General features: G+C 46.0%; 3 protein-coding genes across 5 annotated transcripts in view; 1 reads left to right on the forward strand and 2 right to left on the reverse strand.

Annotated features, from left to right (window-relative positions):
• LOC109513397 (carbohydrate sulfotransferase 15) lies at positions 1-11,509 on the forward strand. 2 transcript variants are annotated; one of them, XM_019865857.1, is made up of 8 exons: positions 1-263; positions 4,662-5,208; positions 6,173-6,512; positions 8,255-8,398; positions 9,221-9,380; positions 9,454-9,610; positions 10,014-10,161; positions 11,082-11,509. In XM_019865857.1, the coding sequence occupies exons 2-8, from the start codon at positions 4,705-4,707 to the stop codon at positions 11,273-11,275; spliced, it is 1,647 nt and encodes a 548-aa protein (XP_019721416.1). In that variant the 5' UTR covers positions 1-263; positions 4,662-4,704; the 3' UTR covers positions 11,276-11,509. The 2 variants fall into 2 exon arrangements, with proteins under 2 accessions (XP_019721416.1, XP_019721417.1); XM_019865858.1 differs by lacking the exon at positions 1-263 and having other exon boundaries at positions 4,200-5,208.
• The window catches only part of LOC109513416 (uncharacterized), a 203,962-nt gene that overhangs the window by 49,318 nt on the left and 128,628 nt on the right, over positions 1-26,016 (reverse strand). The window lies entirely within an intron of this gene.
• kcnh4b (potassium voltage-gated channel, subfamily H (eag-related), member 4b) overlaps positions 10,101-26,016 on the reverse strand; it is a 21,744-nt gene continuing 5,828 nt past the window's right edge. The window contains exons 5-18 of one of the 2 annotated variants that reach the window (XM_019865810.1): positions 24,592-24,832; positions 24,340-24,497; positions 24,043-24,244; positions 23,724-23,918; positions 23,452-23,651; positions 23,132-23,381; positions 21,983-22,197; positions 20,870-20,908; positions 20,298-20,665; positions 19,978-20,072; positions 19,703-19,779; positions 17,893-19,368; positions 13,542-13,652; positions 13,131-13,387 (exon numbers count right to left, since the gene is read on the reverse strand). In XM_019865810.1, the coding sequence (XP_019721369.1) occupies positions 18,811-19,368; positions 19,703-19,779; positions 19,978-20,072; positions 20,298-20,665; positions 20,870-20,908; positions 21,983-22,197; positions 23,132-23,381; positions 23,452-23,651; positions 23,724-23,918; positions 24,043-24,244; positions 24,340-24,497; positions 24,592-24,832 (2,598 nt within the window). In that variant the 3' untranslated portion in view covers positions 13,131-13,387; positions 13,542-13,652; positions 17,893-18,810. Of the gene's footprint in view, positions 10,158-12,138; positions 12,281-12,344; positions 13,388-13,541; positions 13,653-13,725; positions 13,870-17,892; positions 19,369-19,702; positions 19,780-19,977; positions 20,073-20,297; positions 20,666-20,869; positions 20,909-21,982; positions 22,198-23,131; positions 23,382-23,451; positions 23,652-23,723; positions 23,919-24,042; positions 24,245-24,339; positions 24,498-24,591; positions 24,833-26,016 lie in introns of those variants that run through there. The other variant, XR_002167751.1, reaches the window with a different exon arrangement.

Here is a 26,016-nt window from a genome sequence, read left to right on the forward strand (position 1 = left end):
CCAGAGGGAGAAGCAGCGAACGAGCGCGCTAGTCAGTGTTCAGAACGCAGGCAGGCAGCAAAGAAGGCAGGAAGGAAGGAAGGAAGGACGGACGGAAGACAGACAAGCAGCATCAGCTTGGGCTCATCGTATGCTTTCACACAATTCCATCACAGTGGATTGTCTCCTCTCAGCACAAATCCCTTGCGGGAATGGATACCCGTAGCGCGGCGAGAAGTTGCTCGACCCCGGCGTCCGCGTAACGTGGCTGCCGGCAACACATGGTACGTTTCGCGCATCGCCTTCTCCCATTCAAACGTGCTTGTTGACATTTGGGAGAGTTGCGTGCTGCTGCAGCCAGGCGCCTTTCCAAGCCTTTCGCAGGCTTGACACGCACGCCCAAGTCAAATGCAGGGTGGAAAAGTTTTGCGGGCGCCCCGCTCGGGAGGCGGGCATAATGTCCTCCTTTCAGAGCGCACCGTTGATGCCTCACCACACCAAACTTGCATGTGTGCGCGTGCGTGCGCGCACGCTTGCAGCTGGAGCCCCGTTAAATGAACCCAAGAATACACTCGCAAGTCGCGTGATAAGTCGCCGTTTGTTTGGGGGCATTGGGGGGACGGAGGGGGTCTTAGGGCCTGGACCCCCCCGCCCCTCACCACTAAACGCACACAAAAACACACAGAGATTGAATTTAAATAATGCAAATGCGAGGAGTTAAACTACAAAGAGAAAGCACGGTCTTTATTTTGTGGTTCGATAAAGGTTTGGATTGATTGAAGTTTTTGGAACATTTCGTTGCTTTTCTTTTGGATTTTGTTATGAGTGAATCGCATTGATACATTTACTCAAAAGCAGCTTTCTTTATAGACGGAAGCGTCAGTGACTTTTCCTAAATCCAAATTTTGTATTAAATGTTTGTCGATGACCACAATGTAGCCCACCGGGCATTTTGTGGATTCTCCACATGGCAAGACTTTAAGGGGCTAGCTGGTGAAAAGCAGTGCTGCCAATAATCATCATAATAATTATAATAATAATGACAATTTTTACATGTAATCAGTGAATGTGTGTGTTGCAGAAGCGCTTCCAACATATGATCACACTCTGAAGCTGGCAAGAATGACGGTGTGACTGTGTGTAGCCGATGTTGTGTCTTTGATGTGAGCCGCTGCCATGAAATTTTCATCCATTTCCATAAAGCTTCCTTAGTATAGAATTTTTTTTTCTTCCCACTGGATAAATTTCCCAATTTACGACACTTGGCTACCAACAGTGTGAACGAGGCACTTTAAGGCCTCTTTCGCACTGAGTGGTGAACGATTGCGAGAATTGTACAAAGGCCGCAAATTTTGTGTGTGTGCGTGTACTTAGCAATTACAGCAAAGCAGCCTTTGCATTGAAAAACAATTGGAATACAGTTTTTTTTTCCTTCTTTGAAATTAGACGCATAAAAAAAGGGGGCTGGTGGTCAAACAGCAGTGAAAAAAGAAAAAAAACTGCTCGTGCTCTTGCTTTCATATCAGCATAGGTCATCTGTCGTGTTTATGGTGCCGTTTTTTTTTCTCTTATGTGCTGATCGTTGATTACAGAGTCAAGTGATCAGAACGCACGCTTACTCTTTAAGAGATTGCGCGGCGGCAGACTCCTAATTATGATCACGGCTGTAAACACAAAGTGCGCGCGTGTTGTATTTCTTCACAAAGCGGAACAGCTGGGAAAATTGAAAATGTCCCCCCTTCCCATAAAGACATCTCACAATTTGTCAGCAAACCCACACGCAATGCTTTGGCTTATTGTGATGTCTGGTGGCCATTCTATGCTAAGTATATAGATTAATTTTACGCAGTTAACAATAAGATAACAACAACATGCAGTTGCGTGATCGCAAACTAACACAGTGACTTGTCAGACTTTCCTTTGCCTATTCATGTTCTAAAGTTAGAAGTTGAGTTGCAGGCGCATAATAAGTTCGGCCTGATCAATTATTCATGGGAAGGAAAGTCTGCAATTATTTTGCATGCGTTCTCGCTAAAACGTGTTTTTTCCTTCCTTAGCTGCCGCAATTGTTTACGCTGATAAAGATCCCCGTTGGCCTTCTAGCGTCGGCCTCACGCGAGATAAAAGGATGAATAAAAGATAAGTGGAAGCCGAGCGCCGAACGCGGAAGCCACCTGAGCTGCCGACCTGCAAAAACATCAAAGCATGGAGTGGATAGGAAAAGTCTACACACCCCTTTTTAAATGCTAAGAGGCTAACAGAAACAGCGAAGACGCCACGGGAATTTCTGGCAAGTCCTGTCTGTCAACATGCTCCGATTTTGTTTTTTGTTTTTTTTTGTGTTTTTTTTTTTTAAATCACAAAAATAGAACAGGGGTGTGTATACCTTCTTCATACACGGGACCTTGGCCCATCGTTACCAAACGTGGCCTTCCCAATGCGTAGAACAAACTCAGGCAAAATGTTTAAATCCAATGACATCGCCATCTCGAGGCCCGGCATTAAAGCGTCTCATGTACGTCGGGCTTTTTATGTGAAGGGATCTCGGCAGCGGTGAGCAACAAATCCAATTGCCGACCCCCCCATCCCGTAGCCCCGGATTAATTTCACGCTCGGCTCGTCAGCTTTGCTCCCGCTTCATTTGACGCCTTAGTGGAAATTGATTTCCTTTGTTGACACACTTAAGACGCGCCATTTACACTCGTCATTGTGCTCTTTTTGTATGTCCCTTCAAAAATCTAATCACGGCAACCCCTTTCATCTTTCGGCTTGTTTATGGTCAGCAAAGCCACCCTTCTTCTCCCCACTTCCTCCAATCAAAGGGTGGGTGCAAAGTCGCGTGACTGTGGTCGCCCGCCGAACTTTTACTTGTGGCCAAGTTGACATGTTCGATTTGCTCTCACGGGCCACATAAAATGATGTGGTGGGCCAGATCTGGCCCCCGGGCCTCGGGTTTGACACCGGTGATCTAGGCTATAGTCTTGATTTTTTTTTTGAAAGAAGTAACACTACAAATAAAAATATTGGAATTTTCAAAAATGAAATTTATGAAAGTTATCGTTGCCACCAGATTCTGAATCACAATTCTAAACTCTCAATTTTGCCACCATGAAGCGTACAACAGTTTCAATTCAAACGTCTGCTGCAAATTTGACTTTCAGCTACAAATTTGGCTGCAGACCGTCACAATGGCTGGGGCTGCATTTTCGGTTTTCTACCATTTTCAGGCGAGCGACGTGTTCAACTCCCACCCCCAAAAATAAATAAATAAATAAATAAATAAATCAATCAATCAATCAAAGTTCCTATCTGACTAGTTTCAGCTGCTCCTCGGGGCTCTTTTTCATCGATAAAAAAGCCTCTTCGCCAAGCTGGGGGGGGGGGTTACTTGTTATTCCTCTGACTGTGCGCCTGCGTTGATGTGCCAAGATGGCGAGGTAAATGACACCGCCTAAGCGAGGATGAGGCATCCTCTTATCGGTCCCACAGATAAGGGGGATGGGGGTGCACCTGTGAGGGGGGTGGAGGGAGGTTGATGAGTCACCTCCGCAGCGTTTCTTATCGCCTGATGAATGAGCACAGGTGGAGCGGCACATCCTCGCTACATCACGTCTGCATAAGCGATTCAAACCCGTGTGTTCTTGGGTGTCGCATTCACTTATCTCCATCATCTTGAACCATTTTTTTTTCCAAGTAGGAAAAAAAAAGAAAAAAGAAAATTATTTCTTTGGCCCATTCCTGACTCTTGGTGCTCGTGAGAAATATGATTCTCCGATAATACAATCCCGCATCCGACCCACATCGGCTTTGTTGGAATGGATGTCCGGCCAAAGCCCGACACCCCCCCCCTTTGGAATCATCCCACATTTCCTTATCGCTGCTTCCATATTGCGATTGCGTGCAGCAGGGGAGGGGGCGGTTGGAGTTCAGCACTAAAATATTGCATGGCCATGGGAGTTTGTGCTGGCAATGGCCAAAAGGAGACCAAAATTGCCACTTTGAAACTAAATGGCAGACTACCTCTGCCTTTCAGGCGATGGCTTCTTGAGAATGTTTTCAGGGGTCTACTCATGATAGACATGTCTATCAAATTCCACAAGACTGTGAAAATGGCTTCAGGGGCTGACAACGAACAATATTGTGGGTTGCATTACTCAACTCATAATATGACCTTTGAACCAACATGGCAGACCTTCTTTGCCTTCTGGGGCATAGCTTGTCGAGACTTTTTTGGTGGGTCTATGAGATGACATGCCGACCAAATGTCATGCTGCTTAGTAAAATTGGCTTCAGTGGCCAACATTTTACAATTTACCAAACCGAAAATGTGTGCTTTGCAGCAAAATGGCAAACTTCCTGTGTCTTATCGGGCGTGGATTTTTTTTTTTTTTTGCGCGTTTGTATCTAATGCAAGTCAGGGAAAATGAACGAACCTGTCCTGTGTAGATATTACTGAGAGCCTTGATATTTTGCAACACCATCTGACTTTGACAAACGTCAACCGCAAGTGAGTCATTATCCTGTCAAATCTGCTACGCCGGCAGAAATGACGCATCTTCCTGGTTTTGTCCCACTCGTTCTGTGGTTTCCACCAATGTGGCTTACGTGAAGCTGCGTTTGCATCAGTGAATTCCGCCTGTGAATGACATACATCGATCGACCCTTGTTTCGCTTCCTGTCAGGGAGCCATCGGCGGATGAGGTGGCGTCTTGTCACCATCCTATCATGGACGGTCGTCACCTAAGCTCCTCCAAACTCTGGGCTCCCGCTGCGAGGCAGCAGTCACGGACCGTGACCCACATGGACTACAAGTACACCCTGCTGGACTCGGGGGGTGACGACTATCGCAAGAGACCGCTGCTCCTGCAGGTGGACCAGGCGCCCCTGAACCTGTTCGCCGTCCTGCAGGTGAAGCCCGAGCTCCCGAGGAGGTGGAGCGCCCCCGGCTGCTTCCGCAAGGTCCGCCTGTGCGGCGTCTTCCTCGGCGTGGCCGTCACGTTCGTCATCATGGCCTCGTACATACTGACGGGGGACAGGAAAGATCTCCTGCTCACGCCGTCGCCTTATCACCACTTGGTCAATCCCCCGGGACCCTTTGCCTTCAACCTGTCCTCCGTTAAGGACTACGCGCACCTTCAGCTGGTGGTCAAGTCCATCGTGTCCAAGGTGGAGTTCCACAGTGCCCGACAGCTACCGGAGCTCAAGGCTCTGGTTCGCAGTGAGCAACATGTGAGTAACCACCTCGAGTCAATCTGGGATTCATGGACAGTGTTAAAAAAAGAAAAATTGCTGTTGGCTTTAATGTTGATGATTTCAATCGATTCTATCGATTTGATTCAAATGCCGTGTACAAAAATAAAACTAAAATCGAAAGTCATCCCATGTCACGTATTAGGGCTGCCGTCTCTAAGACTCAGCGACGTCTTCGATTGGCCCGTTAATTCAAACGATAACGACTTCTGCCTTGGCTGTTTGCGACATAACTCATTTCTGGTCCGACACGCTAATGAAAAGGAGGGCGGCCCCCACGAGGGACGATCGATATCCCGCGTCCCAACGTATCTGGCCGTTAATTGCATTTGGAGGAGCTGGCGTTCGGCTTTGTCAGGCTTTTGATCGTGGGGAGAGTGTGAGAGTTGCCTGTGCTGCGTTTAGGAATGCGCTGAAACACTTTTTGCATTATTAGCTCTCTAAGACGCAAATATCGATTATACCAAGGTTGGCATTGATATTGGTCAATACTTGTGCAATGCGATACTTTTAGTTTCAGTTCAGGGCTGATAATTCTGTACACCTTGCTAAAACTTGAATTTCTCGCCGTCGCGTGGCATCACAAAGGGGAGGGTGTGGCTAACGTTGTTAGCTTAGCCGGCCTGTTGGGGTTAGTTTGGGGTCTCCAGTGCACGGCTTCCATCAACCTCCCTGAAATACAAAGTGTCGGACCTCAGTTGGAGCCTCTTCCGACAGCCTTAAAAACTACAAGACAATGGACGCAAAGAAAACTAAAGGCCTGATTCAGACTTTTGCTAATTTCTTGCAAATTTTTTCAAGCTGTGAAGAATTGTTTGTTTTACTTTTTCCTTTTATGACTTTTGTTTGCATTTTGTCAATCTGTTATTGTATGTTCTATATATGTTCAATAAACAATACAATACAATACAATTGATGATCTATTTTTTTTTTCTCTTTCCAGATGTTTTCAGTCATCCCGCGCCAATTCCTTCCAGGTTTCCGCAACCCCTGCTGGTACGAGGAGTATGCGGGCAACGTCACCTCAACCCCATACCGCGCCAACTTGTACGCGCACTACGCACGCCGCTTCCGTGCCGTCTTCCAGCACTTGAGAGACACTTTCCAAAAGCACTTGCGGAGCCGCGACGGTAAACTTTACCGCATCCGCTGCCTGCCGTATTTCTACATCATCGGACAGCCTAAGTGCGGCACCACGGATCTTTACGACCGCCTGCGGCTGCACCCCGACGTCAAGTTCTCCACCTTCAAAGAGCCACACTGGTGGACCCGCAAGAGGTTCGGTGAGTTCGCCAGATGCTTGTAAACGTTAAGGCAGCCTAGATTTAAACCCAAGATAATTAGTAGTGTGACATGAGATAAATATATCGTCAACTTACAAAACATGGTCCCCAGCTGCGTTCTGCTGCGATGTGAGAAACTCGAGTCACATGACTTGACTCAAGCCTGGCTCAAGTCACCAATTTTAGTGCATGCGACTCGCTTGGCTAAAATTGCGGAAAGGCTGCACCAAACAATCTTGATTTGGGGGCACACAATAATCGGAATAAGACTCAAGACAAAGAGGTGCCGAAATTCACTGCTGACTTGGTCCCAGTTTTGATTGGGCGCCGTGAACTCAGGCAGCCGCTCAGCGGTTGTGACGGAAGCTCGATACGCCGACGTGACGGCGCGCTTCAAAACCGCGCTGACTTGATTACGGAGGCAGACGAGATAATAACAGCGAGTTGAAAAAGGCACATGCTCCCAGGCGGTGCAGTGATTATAATCTCTTAATGCCGCCTTTAAGAACAGCTGCCACGCGAATCGCAGAACGATGACTCAATTTGCGCGCCGATTTCCCGCCACATGAGTGCGCGTCTATCCTCCTCTAAATGTTTTTTTTTTAATGCGTGCATGCGCCTTTAAGCTCCTTCAAAGAAGAAAAAAAAACCTCCAAATAATTTCACTTGCATATTGTTGATGTTGCAATATTCCAGAGCGGGGCCGAAATCTTTTTTTTTCCAAGCTTTTTGATTGCACCCTTGATGACGCTCAAGTTCACAAAAACCTTATGAAGGCATTGATCACTCGCCGTGCGATGCTGAGCTCAGATATGAGGGAGAAAGATTTGCTTTCATCTGTATGACTCCTACTCATGTTTTGTTTTTTGTAGTCCGAGCAAAGTTCCCATGACACTACATTCATCCTTTAGTTGTTAATTCACGCCCGTTTTTTTTTTTTTTTTTTTGGCGCACCTGCGTGATTTCGGTCTTTCGACACTATGAGTAATCTCTGATTGATTACCGCCAACGCGCAATGCAAAAATCAGCAGGATGACAAATACATTGTTGGATGCAGAACTCTTGAACTGGTCACGTCATTGGAGTATAATTGGGTGAAGTGAATTATAATACAGCGCTTATTAAAAAAAAAACAAAGAAGGCAGGAGAGGTATGGGATACAACTGTTTTTGAGAGTTGAGGAAACTAGCAATTGTGCTTCAAAGCCTTCGGGTTAGTCCTTTGAAATTAGAAAAAAAAAAAAGATATCACACATGATATTCCGCTCACCATATCCATCAGTAGGAAAAAAAAAATCCCGCATGACGATCAAAAACCAACGAGATGAAACAAAGATTGATGGGAGGGAAGAAAAAAAAAATCCGCTGCTATGCGCTTCTTAGCGTCGCCCGCTGCCATCCCACCTTGCGAGTAGCATGTGACACTTGGAATAATGATGCAGCAGGGGAGCATTTTTCCCAGAGTCCCCCCCCCACACCACCACCACCACCTTGCTCAGTAGAACGAGGCGCTGTACGGCGACACTCGGGCCCCGCTCATTATCCGCGTATTGCACGCCCACTCGAGAGTGCTGTGCTGTTTTACCTTGCGTACTGTCAGAGCACATTGGCTCAGATGGAACCACATTTTCCCTGGCGTTAGTCACAATGGCCCTTTAACAGAGGCACAAAAGCAACATCAACTGAGAGAGAGCTAGCGTTAGCACTTAGCCGCGTGAATGCACTTTTTTCCCCCCCTTGCAGGGATCATCCGTCTGAGCGAGGGCTTCCATGACCGCTACCCGGTGGAGGACTACCTGGACTTGTTCGACCAGGCCGCTCACCTGATCCAAGGCAGCTTGGCGGCTAACGACAGTGGGACGCCGAGTCGGCCCGATGTCATCATTGGTAATATTGCGTCACACTTTCGTGGGAACGACGGGTCAAATATTTGCCAAGTTTGCCTCGTGTACAATAATTTGCAGTTGCACAATACGTCTCTTAAGCAACTAATTAGCTTCTAACCAAGCAATTAAGTAACCCACCCCCGAACCAAATAAGCAAAAAACAGCCACCTAATTTAGCATGCTGGAATTTACTCCCCCAAAAAATTTACTTGCCGCTAACCAAGCAACAAACTAACCAACCAATCAACCAAATAAGCTAATTAATATGCAACTCGCTAAGCAGCTAACTCAATACGCTCCTTGCTTAGCCTTATCCGAGCTCAAAAGAAATCACGTCGCAACTATTGAGCGCAGCTTAGCTGGCTCGTCCCGTTTTGTTTCTCAGTTTACAGAAATAATCCGTGGCGAGGCACTAAATCCCCCGATCAGTATTCACACGCCGTGCCTCAGGGTGTCTCCGGCCAAAGGTGGCGCGCCTCTGGAAAGCCGGTTTGCCGCATCGCCGCCTTCAACCTTCCATGTACATGAGCCCGCCTTTGACTTTGGATAAGTGCAATAATTCAGATTTCAAGTTATATTTTTTGTTGCACATTATTTTAAGAAAAAGGTTCCTTATCTATCAATTATGTTCAACAGCTCGAGTCTTAAATTTACCGTAAAACTCCAAACCACCAGCAGGGGTGATAAGGCACATTTATGTGGTTGCCAATTGAATCCGTAACTACAAATTCTTTACTGGAAGCTTTTACTTTTTTTTTTTTCTTTTTCCATAAGCGCATTCGCCCTCCAAAAATTCAGAGCTCTCCACTTTTGTGTTTGGCAGGCGAAGCCAGCGCCTCCACCATGTGGGACAACAACGCCTGGGTGTACTTCTACGACAACGCCACCACCAGAGGGGAGCCACCCTTCCTCATCCAGGACTTTGTGCACGCCCTGCAGCCCGACGCCCGCTTCATCGTCATGCTCAGGGACCCGGTGGAACGGTGCGCAACTAACGGTTGACAATTGTTTTCCAAGGTAAAAATCGATGTTTGCAAATGTCTCATTGTGATTCAGGCTCTACTCGGACTACTTGTACTTTGGCATCGCCAACAAGTCAGCGGAGGATTTCCACGAGAAGGTGTCCGAGTCCCTGCAGCTGTTGGACGGCTGCCTGGCCGACTCCATGCTTCGCTCCTGCGTCTACAACACCAGCGTCAACAATGCCATGCCCGTGAGTCCCGCGCCACGCCACACTGCAGAGCTTGGCACTGAGCGTTCTCAACTCGAGCACCGCCCTTCACGTCTGCGCCCCCCCCGTCCCAGTGCCCCCAGAACAGACCGGCCCATTACGGGCTCGCCACGCTCCACCAATGGCCTAATTGCCCATTCGCTAATATGACCTCATGCTTGCTGGAGCATGCAAAAATGCCTTCCAGCTGTCCTCCTCATCCTGTGAGAAAAGTTTGAGGTCCAAACGACGGCGCGTTATTTATTTTTAGACAAAAAGTCAATCTAATGTCATCAAATTTCAAAAACAAAAAAATGTATTCATATTCAGAAAATGAAAACAATATTTTGGGAGGAAAAAAAAAGTTAATGGGTGGTTCCATACCACTTTTTTTTGGTTTGTGCAGGTGCGACTGCACGTGGGCCTCTATGTCGTCTACCTGCTGGACTGGCTGAGCATCTTCAGCCGTGAGCAGATCCTTGTGCTAAGGCTAGAAGACCACGCCTCCAACAGGAAGTACACCATGCACACCGTTTTCCACTTCCTTGGCCTGGGTGAGTGTGTGAGATCGATATACAACGAGGCACGTTAATCAGCCGGACAAGCGGCACGCAATGTTGCAACTGCGTTGCATTGATCGGAAAAGTGCAAAAACACGGGCTCAGTAATTATAAGCTCCTCCAGCGGAAACCCGTAAGGGATGAAAATCTACTTTTGGTGGCTATAACTCAGAAAAACATTCAATGTTGGGCCAGTACTTTATATTGAATACAGACAGAAAATATACAGTAGAACTTTGAGATAGTCATACGGATGTACAGTACACAGGACGCTCTCAGCTCCTCAATCAGCTGCAGTATCAGTCGCTCTACACAGAGGATAAAGTATACATGCCTGCCCGTATACAACTGATGCTATTTGGTAGCACATCTATTGCGTTTCGCATTTTTTATTTATTTATTTATTTATTTTTTTGCTTTAGGGGCTAAATGTACAGGCACTATCCAAAGCAACAGGATTGAATTAAATAGACATATAGTGGCAATAGTGTTTTTTTTTTAAACAACTTCATTTAAACAGCTTTATTCTTGAACAATATTGATTTTAAAAAGTTGTACTCTTCAAAATATACAAACAAATTGCTTTCCAAAAGATGTCCCCCCCCCACTCCCCCCAAAATTTATAAAACAACTTTATTCATGGATAATTTAGACATTCTTTTTGAATATGAATTTTTACCAGCCTCAAAGCATTCAACTTTCATAAGATTATGACATTTTATCCAAAATTAAAAATCTGACTTTTTGACTGTCTACCCCCCAATAAAATTTGTTTGGTTACGGCTCTATCAATGACCATGACGATGATGAAGTAGCTTGTGCAACAATACCCTCTAGTGGCAATTTTTTTGGCACTTTTAATTCATTTTGTACCTGAAAGGACTCTCTTGTATTTTGTGGGAACGCACCAACAGGGCCACTGAGCCAGCCAATAGAGTCGGAGCTGAACAGAAGCCCCGCTTCCAACAGCAGGAGGCCGGCCGACAAGGACCTGGGCCCCATGCTCCCCGCCACGCAACGCGTCCTGCACCACTTCTATGCGCCTTTCAACCGCAAGCTGGCGCAAGTGTTGCACAACGACGCCTTTCTCTGGGACTCTAAACCCTGACCTTTGACACCCGACCCAGACAGTGAACCACCGCTATAAAACAAAATCCCCCAGGTAATTGACACCTGCCCAAAAAGGCTTGTAATTGCCCGTAGAAGCCACAAGATGGCAGCAAAGAATTTTTTTTTAATGTAATCATCCAATCATTCGATTATCATTGGCATCAGCTGAAAAAAAGAAAGTACAAATCTGTCGGCCCGATTTAACTTGTAACACACATAACCCCGCCCCTCATTCTAGCTCAATAACCACTCACGTCATCCTCCTCCTCCTCTTCTTCAAATGCTCATTTAATTTAATTTAAATTATTTTAAGTTATGAAAGCAACAGAAATTAATCAAAGATGGTGAAAAGCACAAGTGTGTGTGTGTGTGTGTGTGTAAGCGACCTACCTGTTTGCCCGAGAATGTACAATATAAAGAATTTTTTTTCAAGAAAAAAAATATATAACGTGTGGTCCTTTTTCAACAGAGCACATTTTGGGGGCTAAAATCGTCTATAAATAATACAAACCATATCTTTGTTTCAAAATGCATTGTTTGGAGAGAAATAAATATTGAAATAATTGTATTAGCCTCCGAGCAGAGATGACAGACAGTTGAAAAAAACATTTTTTCGGAAAACAATTTAAGCAACCACTTTTTGAATAGGATGTTATTTATTGATTTATTTTTTAATGACAGGGGCAATATTGCTAACAGTAAACACATACCTCTTTTTCCAGAATACTGACCTTTATTCTCTATTTTGGTTTTCATTTTATCTCCAAAGGAAGTAACAACTCTTATATCTGCTGTACTATTTTTTTAAAAAGACCAGTATTAACCATAAAACATATGAACACAAAACACAACTTGACTTACCTTTACGCGATTGGAGTTGCTGGAAGTGAGGATGTCATTTTAGCTCACGTGTGGGATTCACAAAAGCAGTTGCGCTTTTTGTTGAGGCACAGATGAACGTTCCACATTTGTCATCCACAGTCCAAGTCAGCAGACGTTTTACCTATTCATAATTGAACCCATAAGTGTCACAAACAAGCTGAAACTTTACACGATCTTATTTTCACCTGCTTTGGAAGTGTACTCCTCATCCCTGTCACCACGTTCACTGAGATAGCGCTCATCACGGTCCTCGTGCGAGGTCTTCGCTTTGCAACGATGGATGGAAGCTGTGTTCATTTGAAAGCTCAACAGAACAATTAATGAACAGAAATTACGTTTACAAATCACCACCTTATTTGGTAACAATAACAAATGCTCAATACAGTGTCAGTTTATCAAGAAAGTGCGTCCGAGTGTTCAAAGCCTTGAGATACACCGGCTAGCTTCGAATAGAAGGACGCCGCCTTCATTTTACGCTCCACAGAAAACTAACGAACAGATATTACGCTTATAATTCAAAACACGCGTCACAAACACAATTTACCTCAAGAATGGCGGCGAAGCAAGAGTCGAGTTTCGTAGTCCAAAAGGTATGGAGCGTCCCCGAAAACAGAGAAGCTAACGCTAGCAAAACGTTCCGATCTACCGTCCGTTTCATAATTAATCGACAGGTGTGCACGTGGGTTTGCATTTTGATGACGTCATGCTACGGAAACTCAAATCAAACAAAATATATGAAACCCTAAATATGCGATGCTCGTGGGATACTGCTTGCGTGTGTGCGTGCGTATGTGTATTTTCTTTCGCGTTTGGTGATTCAATTTACATCGAAGTTCAAATATCTGTAGAGTTGTAAAACACAGATTATGATATACAGGTACAGCTGTTTTTTTTTTTTTTTAATTATAATCTGTAATATGGGTTCCCGGTACTTTTTTGTGCATCTGCTCATTCTAGACATTCCAATCAAATTCAATGGCTTAGTAAATTTAGTGAAGAATGTCCCAAATTATTTATTCATTTTTTTAATAGCACAAAAGACAAGCCCGTAGACAGTCAAACCAAGTGTTTATTATCTATCCATCAATGGAAGTAATGACTGTCATTCCCAAGCACAATCTTTAAAAGTTGCACAAGTCGGAGAAGCAGCAGGAAGATGTAGAGATGCCAGGGCTGTCTAGCCTCCTGCAGTCACTGAATGATGAGCAGCCTCGAACGACGCTGGGGTCTGTGGGCAAAAAAACAAAATACACATATTTGGGGGGGGGGAGTCATTGCACCCATGTCGAAATGTCCTTGAGCAAGAGACTGAATCCCCAGTTTCTCTCTGTGACAGCCATTCACCATTTAACAATTTAACACCTGCTGAACGAAATACTCACAGGAGCCATCGTGAAAGTTAACTGTGGCACAGAAATCTTGGAAAGGGCTGCAGGTCTCCTCGAATAGAAAACAACCATGCCCTCCTGAGCAGTGACACTTCAGGGCCTCGCCTGGACAAAGAAATTGGTTCTTAAAAAGCACAACCCAACACGATTTAGCATGAACGAAGCACAGCACAGTCACCTTGGCTGACGAGCAAAAAGACGAAAAGAGCAAAAAGGATGCACTTCATGTTGTTCAAGCGATGATCCGACTGGATTGTTGTTCTTCCCAGCATGGTCTCCTTTATATGCAACCTTCCAACCGAAAAAGTCATAATCTGGCACATAAATAGAATAAATTTCATCTTAATCCAGTATTTATTTACTTATTTCTTTAGGAAATTACTTTCTTACACAATAGTACACAAACATGTGCCAGAGGTTAATAAAAAGCTCAAATAAAATAAACATACCTACTGGTACTTTATTGCAACACACGCTTAATGATGACCCTCCAAAAAAAATACAGCATGAAGCAATGCCGTGATGATTCCCAGCTTTTCAAAGGTCATCTGATACTTTTTTTCCTTCAGCACTGTTGAACTTTTACTACTTTTACTCTTTGGTAGCAAAGACTTCTATTGCGATTTTGAGCAGTGATTCTTGAGACTTTTTTGTGGGTCCACTCATGATAGACATGGTGACCAAATTTGATCTTGACAGCAGACATGGAGGTCAGCGGCTTACTCAAAAACCCTCCCGGAACATCCAAAAGCATCCGAGCAAACCAAAAAGGCTGATTTCCTGAGTCTTTTCAGGAATGGCTTCCTGAGACTTTTTGGTGGGTCTATGCATGATAGATGTGGCTATTGAATTTCATGTTGCGATGAGAAACTGGATTTAGGGGCTGAATTTTTGGGGGTTAAAGCCCCATGATGAAAAGGAAAACTGTAGGATAATAGCGTTCTTCTTCTACGCTATGAAACAAAAAGCAACAAAAATTTAGAGGGGTGGGGGGGTGTAAATATACATTGCGGAAAAAAGCACAAAAGACAAGCTTGTAGACAGACAAATCAATGGTTTTATTATTCATCCATCAAGGTAAGTAGTGAATGCTATTCCGAAACATGAACTTCAGCTGTTGCACAAGTCTGCGTCGCAGCAGGAAATGGAGTCGACGAAGGGCTTGTCGTGTATATTGCAGTCAATGAACAAACCGCATCTTTTCAAGTAGTTTGGAGCTGTGGGCAAAAATAAAAGAGATAAAATACACATGTATTTTACAAAAAACAAAGTGTTTTTTTTTTCCATGAAGAAGAACCAGTCTCCTACGGTTAAAATTGTATTTTTAGTGGTTAGTTAGTTTGTTTTGTTTTTTTAGAAAAAAAAAGATGCAATTTTGACACAAATGCTTTTTGTGTCAAAAAAGTTTTTTTTGTTTTTTTTTCCCCGACAGATTTCACAACCTTAGACTTTTTTCGCTTTTGTTAAACTAAATAAAGTCTTGATGTTCTCAGGACCAAATTAAGTTTTTTTTAGAGGGGAAAAAAACCAGAGGAAATTTACCAGAATAAAGTCATAAGCGTTAAGAAAAAAATCACAATCAAGGGTAACAATTAAAAAGTTTCATATTAAAATTATATAAGTTCTTTTTTTTTATAAAGGATATAGGCATAGCATTAGCTAAAAATGTCAACAACAAAAAAAAAATAAGTCCTATTTTTAAAAAACAAAGTGTTTTTTTTTTCCATGAAGAAGAACCAGTCTCCTACGGTTAAAATTGTATTTTTAGTGGTTAGTTAGTTTGTTTTGTTTTTTTAGAAAAAAAAAGATGCAATTTTGACACAAATGCTTTTTGTGTCAAAAAAGTTTTTTTTGTTTTTTTTTCCCCGACAGATTTCACAACCTTAGACTTTTTTCGCTTTTGTTAAACTAAATAAAGTCTTGATGTTCTCAGGACCAAATTAAGTTTTTTTTAGAGGGGAAAAAAACCAGAGGAAATTTACCAGAATAAAGTCATAAGCGTTAAGAAAAAAATCACAATCAAGGGTAACAATTAAAAAGTTTCATATTAAAATTATATAAGTTCTTTTTTTTTATAAAGGATATAGGCATAGCATTAGCTAAAAATGTCAACAACAAAAAAAAAAAAGTCCTATTTTTAGTCCAAGAAAAAAAAAATCCTCATTTTTAGAATGCGACACTGTTTCTGGAAAAATTCAGTTTTGTACCCCGCGCTGCCTCAATTCCAACGATGTCATCTACGTGACATGAATATGACAACACCTGAACTAAAAATACTCACATCTTCCATCGCTAAAGGTGAAGCTGACACAGTAAATTTGGTCAGCGTCGCAGGTCTCCTCATTTCCCGGACAATTATATTGTCCTCCGCAGTGACACTTGAGGGCCTCGCCTTCGACAAAAGAAAACAAAAGGTTTTCAATCATTAGCACAAGTGCCCACGTTTGGGTGTGAACGAAGCGCGACGCACTCACCTTGGCTGACGATCACAAAGACGAGAAGAGCAACGAGGACGCACTTCATGTTGTTCAAGCAACAATCCCAGCGGATTGTTCTTCCTCACCGTGCCCTCCTTTATATGCAACCTTTCTCCCTTAAATTTGCCCAATGTGGCGTTTAAGCCGGGTGAATATTAACGCGTTCCCCGAAATGACTTTCTTACACAATAGTAAATAAACACGGCATCCGTTTTTGGATTCCGCTTTATCCTCACAAGGGTCGCGGGGCGTGCTGGAGCCTATCCCAGCTGTCTTGGGGCAGTAGGTGGGGGGGGGGGCACCCTGAACTGGTTGCGACACACCATTGACTCTGTCACAATAAATGTGCAGCAATTTCAAATCAACAAAGACCTGATCGTGATCGATGAGGGACTGGCTAAGATCGTTGCCTTGTCCAAAGCTCGGATTCATGGCAGAGTTGTGCTTTTATGGAAACATTCTTTGAAATGAATCTTGGCCTGCCTGTCTGTACCTCGGTTCACTAAAAGTTAGTGAACACCATTCTAATGGACTCCAATGAATGCCCAAACCCTTGAAAAAAAAAAAAAACAAGAAAAATAGCACACAAGGGAAGCCCATAGACAGCCAAACCAGGTTTTTATTATTCAAGCATCAACATAAGCGTTAACGGTTGCACAAGTTGGTGGTGCAGCAGCTAGCCGTGGAGATGCCGGGGCTGTTCATCAAAAGGCAGTTATGCAGCGTGCTGCAGCCTTTGAAGTAGCTGGGGTCTGTGGATGAAAAAGAAAAAAAATTGACACACAGCTCGATACCGGTGCAGGTAGAAGCCGAGCGGCCTTCCGCTTTCCAGACCGTTCGCGCTGGTCACCACCGGCTGGAGCCGTGACATTAAGTCGTCATCGTCGGGGGTTCACGTTACTTTTTAGAGAGAAGAATTCAGATTTTTGGAGGGGAAAAAAAAATAAGCGGACTATTACCAGAATTATTCGTATTAATTCAGGACCAAATGTGGATTTTTTTTTAATATTTTTTTTTTGAGCAGAATTAAGGTGCATTTCTTTTTCCAATGACTAAAATCAGAAGATGCAGAAAGTTAGTTACTGTTTGAAATATGAAAAGAAAATTGTATCTTTTAAATATAAAAAAAATGTGCAATGTGACAAAAAAGCTGAAATATCTCAAAAATGAAGTCATGAGAAAAGTTGGAAATATGAAAAGAAAGTTGTATCTTTTAAACATAAAAAAAATGTGCAATGTGACAAAAAAAGCTGAAATATCTCAAAAATGAAGTCATGAGTATTAGAGACGAAAATATATTCGTGACAAATATAGTCTTGAGAACAAATCAGAGAATAAAGTTGTATACTTAAAAAACATGTTCAGACGATTTTTTTAAAGATAGAGGCTAACATTATAAAAAAAAAAAAAAATGAAATACTTTTCTGAGAAATGTAAATAGTAAGAAAAAAAAAGTAGCAGTATTTCCAAGAAAAAGAGTCCTAATCTCCTGACCATCGTAGAATATTCTTTTGGGGAGAAAAAAAAAAAAAAGATCACACTTTTCTCCCCTGGTGTTGCCCGAATGTGAATACAATACAACATACGTAAGTGTGTTGTGGCCCAAAAAATTCACACGCATTATACGACCTACGTGAAGTGAATATGACAACACTGGAAGAAAATACTCACTGGTGCCAACTTCAAAGATGACGCTGGCACAGGCATCGCTGGAAGGCGTGCACTGTTCCACCGATCCGCTTGGACAGCGACGTTTTCCTCCACAGTAACACTGCAGGGCCTCACCTAGACCAAGGAGAAAAAAGAAAAAAGTTTGAAATGAGCACAACTAAACAGGCTTTCGTGTGAATAGCGCACACGGCGCTCACCCTGGCTGACGAGCACAAAGACGAGAAGAGCAACGAGGAGGCACTTCATGTTGTTCAAGCGACGATCCGACTGGAGTGATGTTCTTCTTCCTAGCGTGGTCTCCTTTTATAAGCAACTTTCTTGTTCAGGAAATAACTTTTTGACACAATAGTACAAAAACATGTACTCCGGGTCAACAAAAACAAACAAAAAAAAAAGTAAACAGACTTGATTGCAACACATGGTTGATGGCGACCCCCCCCTCCCCCCCCAAAAAAATATAATATGAAGCAATGTGGGAACGTTTCAAAGCTTTCCAAAGAACATCGGCTACTGTTTAACTTTTCCTGCGTTGACTATTTGGTATCAATCAGAACAAATCTCGTGGTCGAATTAGAATTGGCCCCAAGGAGAGGTATAGAGCCGACTTTCAGTACATATAGGAATGGGGGTGGGTGGGGGGGGGGTCATTTAATTTAGTTACCGACTTACAGTATCATCGGGATGTTCATTTGGTGTTACTTTTTTCTTTTTTGCTGCAATGATGTGATGTAATACAATCCATCGTCGGGGCAGTTGGACTTCGTTTCATGCAAGTGTATTTGCAATCCGCTCGGTCATCGACGCAGCGTTTGCTTTCGACACGCCACGCGTGGCTCAGCGAATGCAAAAAAGTCCATTTGGGAAAAACAATATGTTGACCATGCGAGGGCATAAAATGCAACGTTTCGGGGGAAGAAAATGTTTTGCTGTAAACTACAACAGCCGTCTCGTCATTCAAAGCACAATTAAAGCCCACCAAAAAAAAATTTGACATGCCTTCTTTGCATAGAAATGGTAAAAAGCGCAGAGGAGTGTGAGGCTAGATGGCCTTGTGGGGTTCCTCCAAGTCTTTTCATTGTTGGTGTTGGGGAAACACTGATTTAAAAAAACATTTTTTAATCCGTGAGGTCCAAAAACCACGACTGCTCGCTACTCTGCGTCTGTACGCCAACGCTGGACCTGGACGTGCTTTCGCTTTCTCTGCGGCTGCCCAGCAGGCACTCTTCACTGCTGTGGTTCAGATTGAGACCGGGGTGGTCCGATACAGGTGAGGACGGGATTGGTCGCGGGGATGTGCAAGCGGGGATCAAAGAGGGATGCGAGTCTTGAACGAAACATGCGACGTCCTCGTGTGAGGTTTGCAGCAGGCCGAGAAGGGGGTAAGAACCGCCCGGCGGGAGGTTGGCAAGGGGGTCGGCATCCGGGCGCAGCAGGTCCAAAGCGGGCTGGGATCGGCTGATGGCGGTCGGACCTGACGTCCACGTCGGCGGCGCGGCCAAGGTAGCGTTTGGGCACCGGGCGGTGGCCGGGTGGCTTCGGTGGCCCGGGTGAGCGGGCGCCCCCTGGTGGTGGAGGTACGAGTTCTGATGGGCGTTGAAGTGAGCCTGGAGGAGGTGGATGATGCTGCGCAGGCCGTTGGCCAGCTCCGAGACTTCTTGGTTTAACGAGCCCATCTGCGCGGAGGAGAAAAGTGAGCAAATCCGCTTTACAGCACTTTCAAATCCGCGGGGACGCCGCCGCCAAGTAGAAAAAGCCGCAGCGCTGGATTGTCGTCAGGTTTTGTTCGAAGGGGTGTTGAGTCAGCTCTCTCGAGAACCTCGCGGATTAATGAACGGTCGCTTTGCACCACTCCTTCCTGAGCCCATTTGGAGCTGCCGGCGTCTTTTGATTATTTTTTTTAATTACCTACATAACTATTTGCGATCCAGTATCGGGGGCAACAACACAGCTTTGCCCACAGCGAAAGACAATCTACGAACAAACCAGCCCTGGTAGGCCGCTTCTTACCTTTTGGTGGAGTTGACTGATACTCTGCCGGACTTCCTCAGTCTCCAGGAAGAGATGGCCGTTCACCCGCGTGGAATCTGCGGGAATACCGACAATTGGTGAGTGAGTTTGGAGCAAAATGAAAAGGTTTTGCTTCATATTGCAACATCATCATTCTCATCAAATCTGAAATTGAAGCAGAAGCGGCTAAACTGCAGCGGCACAAGGAGTCAGCCGAGCGAGCGCGGGGGCCCTGACCGGACGCCAGATGTCGTGCAGGCGGGCGATCGGCTTACCTTGGGCTCCCCCGCTTCCTCTTTTGGCTTGTGGCCCGGCGTGCTCCACGTTGAAATGGAACACGTGCCCGTTGTCCTCGATGCCGTCCACGACCCTTGAGCCAAAGTAACGAGAGAGCGCGTTCAACTCGGACTCCGGCCAGCAGATCACTCACCGTTTTCTTTTTCGGGGGACCCTAGCCTTTATTAGTCACCGAAAAACTCTGGCGGCACCCTTCTCAAATCAATTCTTTGTTGAGTTGAGGAGCTTCATTTCCACAAAAATAATCCTGATCAACGAGACAATTAAAAAGCAGGCTAAATGGGCGGCGTGAGCATACCTGGGACTGAGGTCGGGGGGGCCAAAGCAGGTGACGGTGGGGATGAGGAGCTTGGGAGGTTTGCGCTCCTCGCCCGACCGGAGGACGGAGGAGGCACGCTGCGGTTTGGCCGGAGTCTGAGGCGAGGAGGGGGCGGCGGCGTCGGGACCGAGGAAGCCGCGGCGGAGGTTGGGCGAGCGGCAGCGTCGCAGCGCGTTGAACTGGCGCAGCTCGTCGCCCAGCAGGTTCCCCAGGGAGGTGCGGCGCACGGGGCTGCTCAGGTTGGGCAGCAGCAGGTTACGGCGCGATCGCGTCGACGGCGACGGCTGGAAGCCGTCCGACGAATTCTCGTGCTTGATCGTTTCCGCCAAGGCACTCGGTCGCGCTTCCTAAGGCGCGCAAAAGAGGAGAGGCGGATTCAAATGGGCGACTTTTGAGACATTTTTACTCCAACCGGAGAATAAAGGCTCTGGCAAAAAAGAAAAGTCAACATTCAAATAAAATAAATGAAACAGCAATATGAAAAGAAGTATTTGACTTTCAAAGAAATCCCTCAAAAGACACACACACACACACACACACACGGGACTCACAAGTAGGATCCTGGGCGACCTTGGAAACCTGCCGAGTCCCTGCAGAGAGAAGAAAAAGGGGCGGGGCCCACAATTTACTCCATTTGCATTTTGATTTCCGTCAAAAAAGAAAAAAAAAGTTGAAACGAATCCAAGTTGAAGAAGCATTTGATCGAACACTAGGGGAGGGGCTTGGTGGGAAACGTTTAGTGGCAGCAGTGGTCATTTTTCCTCGAAAGTCTCCCTGGAGCAATGCAGACATGTTATGATGACGCACGGGATGTGAACGGAGCATCCTGCGTTATTGCCGCAAGTGACCCGCATTGGAAAAATGGCTTTGCAGGGACTTCAATGTCATTAAAAGTTGGATTTGCTAACATTTGGGAACACTGTTTCAGCCTTCAAGACAAGTAGGATGTGTTTTGTTTTCTGATAATACTGGAAAATTATCTTCTCGCCCAAAACTAACTGCAATTCATGTGGAGTTGATGGATGGACATGGTAGTTCTGTTGAATTGGCTTTCGGACCCTCAAAGTGGTCTCAGCGCCCCACATTTTGAAAACCTCTTCGTGAGACATCAAGGCAACTTCCTATTTTTTCCCTCCGAGCTGACATCAAAGTGCGGCGGTCTCGGTGACGAGTCGTCGTCCCGCGCGGAGGCGCGGTCATGAAACAACGCCGCCGCCGCCGCCACCGCGCCATTCGGACGGCCGGCCCCACGCCGCCCGCCCACCAACTCATCTCCCTCCAGCAAGTTATTATGAAACACCAGCTTGAAGCCAGGATTGAAGGGTTTTCCCTGACTCGGATAAATCCTAAAAATAGCCTTCAGTCCATCTGGCAGATTGGACTGCGATCCTACGGTCTGTTCCCTTGACAACGTTTCATCAGCCTTTTTGGACGAAGGGCTGCAGGATGTAGACGGCGTCCCGGCGCGGCGTCTCCCGCTCTTCCACGCCGTGATGGCGGAAAAGCGTCCGGCTGCGTCATTTTGGTCGCCCTCAAACTCTGAACAGGTGGCGTCAGACAAGTTGGATGACTTATGAAGGCACGATGCAAAAATAGGCCAATGACTTTTTTTTTTTTTTTTTTTTTTCTGCCATGATCCAGTATGTGCAGTAATTGGGCGCTACCTGGTCCTGGCTGCCCTCTCGCAGGTTGTAGGTGATGTTGTTGTGGATGTCGGAGGCGAAGACGCTGGCGTACTCGGGGTAAAGGTGAAGTACCTCCCTCAGCCCGCGCACGCTGACGTACTGAAGGTCGCAGTAGGTGAGCGCCTTCACGTCCGCGTTGGTCTTGATCACCTGCTCGCTCTCCGGCAAGTCGCATCCGATCAGGTCGCCTTTTCCTGCCCCCAAAAAAATAAATAAACAAAATACAACAGGAAGGCAAGATATTAGGCTACATTCAATGTCAGGATGTGCTACAATGGCTTCGTTTTATCCGGTTTCAAGCAGTCAATCTCAACGGCAGTCCATTTCAAAGTTTGGGCATTTCCTTTTCATGTGAGGATACTCACGACGGCCTCCTGGCTGCGGGGAATTTCGGTCAGATGATCCGGAATGTTCCATCTACTGTGTGTCAGTCAGGCTACGGCATCACTTCATTAATTCATCAATGTGCAACACAAATTGGCCGAACGGACGCGGCGGGATCTATTTGATCTTTGTAGCTTAGGTTACCCAGAGGAACTCAACAAGTGCGGGTTATACGATCCCGACGACGACGCTTTTGGCCCACCATCGCCATAAATAATAAGCGGGAGCCCGGGGGGGGGGGGGGGGGGGGGGGCTTTCACTCGCCTCCGATTGACTACCGCTGACCTGAACTGAAAGCGTTTCGAAAAACAGAGTTCTAACCCTTGAAGAAATGGATCTCACAACCCAAATAGACAATGTAGTCATACTACCAGAAGCCCTGCAAAGAACGACGACGATTACTGCAACTTTCGGAGGACTTTTGGCTGGTTTCCTGTCTCTCCGGATCTTTGGTGATGCCAACAAATAGCATGTTTAGTGTGGTGTTTGGATCCTTTGACCAAAAGTTATGTGAGCACAAAAGGTGTGGCAGCACATGTAGACATGCAATCTAACACGACAAATATAATACAACGGCTTGGATTTCTTGAGGCAGATGCCGATTCGGATATGGGGCAGAATAAAATGATCAAAAAAGATTATTTAGCGGAGTCATTCAAAAAAAAAAAAACAACTACTTTTGTCTGCACAAGAATGAAGGTATGAATTTACAGGCAGCAGTGGGCGGCAGCGGCGTGTACGAACCGAGTATGGCCAGCACCACACCGTCCTTCAGGACCTCGAGGGATCCGGAGCAGACAAAGTAGTTGGCGTGCAGCGCGTCGCCCTGGCGGATGAGGTACTCGCCGGGCACGCAGAAGGACGTCTTGATGTGCAGCGAGAGCGAGCGCAGGCACCCGCGACTGGCGCCCTTGAAGACGGCCAGCTGCAGGATGTCTTTGTTCAGGTGCGTGGCGATGTCGGCGCGCAGCTCGTCGGGGAAGTCGTGCAGCAGCTGCAACGTGACAAGTGTAAAAAGAAGTTAGCGGAGTTCCAAGAGCAAGTCGGCCGCACGGGCGGCAAACCTCGTTCGCGTCGATGCCGTTGTTGACAGACCAGGTGGTCTGAAAGTACTCGAGCATTCGCTGCTTGAGCTGCTGGGGCAGCGTGTGCACGCGAATGAAGTCCTTCAGGTCCTTCATGCGCGTGTGGTAGAGCGAGCGGCGCGAGTACATGCGCTGGATGATGGCCGTCACGTTCCCGAACACCAGGGCGTGCATCAGCGCTGCGGGGAGGATTCACCGTCAGTCCGCGGAGGGGGGGCGGGCGGGTTTCCGATGCCGAGAGGCGTACGTACCGCCCACCAACATGGTGCAGATGGAGAAGATCTTCTCGGCGTCGGTGTTGGCGCAGACGTTGCCGAAGCCCACACTGGTCAGGCTGCTGAGGGTGAAGTAGAGGGCGGCGATGTAGGCGCTGCGCACCGACGGCCCGCCTGTCGTGCTGTTGGCGTACGGCGTTTCCAGACGCTTGCCCAGCTCGTGTAGCCACCCTGCGGCGCATCCAAAAACTCAGGTCAGTGAATTTTTAAAAAAATGACTCTTATATTTTTTAGTTCAACAGCCCCAAAAATATCTTCAATTTGAAATTATTCAAGGACATTTGAGCACACGGACCGATTTCCCAGGTGTGGCTGGTGTCGAGCTCCTTGCGTCCGATCATGTACCAGATGCAGGCCATCCAGTGGGCCAGGAGGGCAAAGACGGACATGAGCAGCGTCAGCACCATGGCGCTGTACTGCGAGTAGCGGTCCAGCTTCTGCAGTAGCCGCAGCAGCCGCAGCAGACGCACCGTCTTCAGGAGATGCACCAGTGAAGTCTGCGACCAAAGATAAAAAAAAGAAAGAAAGAAGAGCTTTGGCTCTCCTTGCCCACATAGAAGAGCATGACGGGACCTTGGTTTGGCATCCTTACCACGGTGATGTTGAAAGCGTAGAGGAGGTCAAATGGCAGAGCGGCCACCAGGTCCACAAAGAACCAGGTGGTGGCGTAGTGGATGCAAATGGAACGCGATTGGTACACCACCTGACCCGACTGGCTCACAAAGGTCGTGCGGAAGTTCAGGATGATGTCTGCCACAAAAAAAAAAAAAGTTCTCACTTGATGACTATGATATCATTTCCGCATTTAATCCGAGTTTGACGAAGGAGCACGACGCCATCATACCTGTGATGAAGAGCATCTCGACGGCGATGTCGCTGACGATGGTGGAGCGCGCGGCGGCGGCGTTGTCGTGGTAGGGCGTGAAGCTGACGTTGTACGGCACCGTGACGGCCACGTAGAAGGTGGCCAGCAGGATCAGCCAGTCCCACAGCGCCTTGGACACGCTGTAGTGCAGCAGCAGGAAGCGAGAGCGCTGCACCGCCGCCACCTTGTACTCTGGCACCGAAAGCCGATCCATCATGTTCTGACGAGCGCAGACACACAAAAGGCAACCGTTTGGCAAAGCGCTCGCTAAAACTGGCCCGGCCAAAATTTTGGACAAAGTCAGGAAGCGAGTAGCACTTTGAATGTGGTCCATTTTAGTTTGAAGAATTTAAATGCTAATGCCATTTTTTTTTTTTATTGATATAAGGCATGAATCGCTTGGCAACATGCAATTTGGTAGATGTGTCTATCATGGATAGACCCACAAAAAAAAAAAAAAAAAAGTCTTTTGGTTTGAAGCAGAAGGCTTCGAACCGTCATCAACAGCTGCTGACTGACACTCGAATGAGCGTCCGGGCCGTGTCGAGAAAAGCTGCTGCCATTTTTTTCCCCATCCCTCCCCTTTGACACTATTCTTTTTAATTTGCCTTTCATCCCAGATGTCGCGCCGCGAGGCCGGTGATTGGGAAAAGGCCGGGTGCGGCCTGGTGAGGACACAGTACTTCATTAAGTCAGGAGGGAATAAAAATTCTCAGCAGGCTTTGGGGGAGAAAGTGGAGAGCTAATTCTCTGGCGTTCACACACTTGCATGGGATATTTTTTAATTGAAAATGGAGCGACGTGCAAGTATATACATAGATACTTAAAGACATACAGAGTAATGGCATCATGAAATAGAATGTGTCACATTATTTTACTCCACTTCAAGAGGACATTGTGCTGCTCCTTCTGATGTTTGCTGGGGGCATTAGAGTCCAAACGGACGGCTATACATGGAACCCTTCAAAACTCCTCAGGAAGATTGGTTATTCTTTCCAGAGGATAAAAAATATATGCATGTCAGTCTTGTTATATTATCAGTCTACATGTGTTGCCCCACTGTTTGTGTTGAAATGTCCGCAGGGTAAACACCAAACGCTTGCCTGCTGAGTCTATTTCATCACTGTTGCTCAAAAAAACGGCAGCGTTTGCCATCCATCCCGTCACCTAACTGACCCCTAAATATTTTGGAATATGATGTGCTGAGGTATTATGCAACCATAGAAGCTGAAACCTTATATTTTCATGGCTATTAAAAGAGTGTGTGTGTGTGTGTGTGTGTGTGTGTGTGTGTGTGTGTGTGTGTGTGTGTGTGTGTGTGTGAGAGCGCGTGAGCAAGCCCTGTTTCTGTTTTTTCTCCAAAGAGGTGTAGAAGCAGACCTACGCGTATATGTGCACTGAAAG

The sequence above is a fragment of the Hippocampus comes genome, unplaced genomic scaffold (assembly GCF_001891065.2).
Source record: "Hippocampus comes isolate QL1 unplaced genomic scaffold, H_comes_QL1_v1.1 scaffold116, whole genome shotgun sequence".
Classification (NCBI taxonomy): domain Eukaryota; kingdom Metazoa; phylum Chordata; class Actinopteri; order Syngnathiformes; family Syngnathidae; genus Hippocampus; species Hippocampus comes.

Excerpts from the sequence above, each read along its gene's own strand:
- LOC109513397 (XM_019865857.1), top strand. The coding sequence starts at position 4,705 with ATGGACGGTCGTCACCTAAGCTCCTCCAAACTCTGGGCTCCCGCTGCG. Across the intron at positions 8,399-9,220 it reads TCGGCCCGATGTCATCATTG|GCGAAGCCAGCGCCTCCACC; the intron begins GTAATATTGCGT and ends TGTGTTTGGCAG. Across the intron at positions 9,381-9,453 it reads CTCAGGGACCCGGTGGAACG|GCTCTACTCGGACTACTTGT; the intron begins GTGCGCAACTAA and ends ATTGTGATTCAG.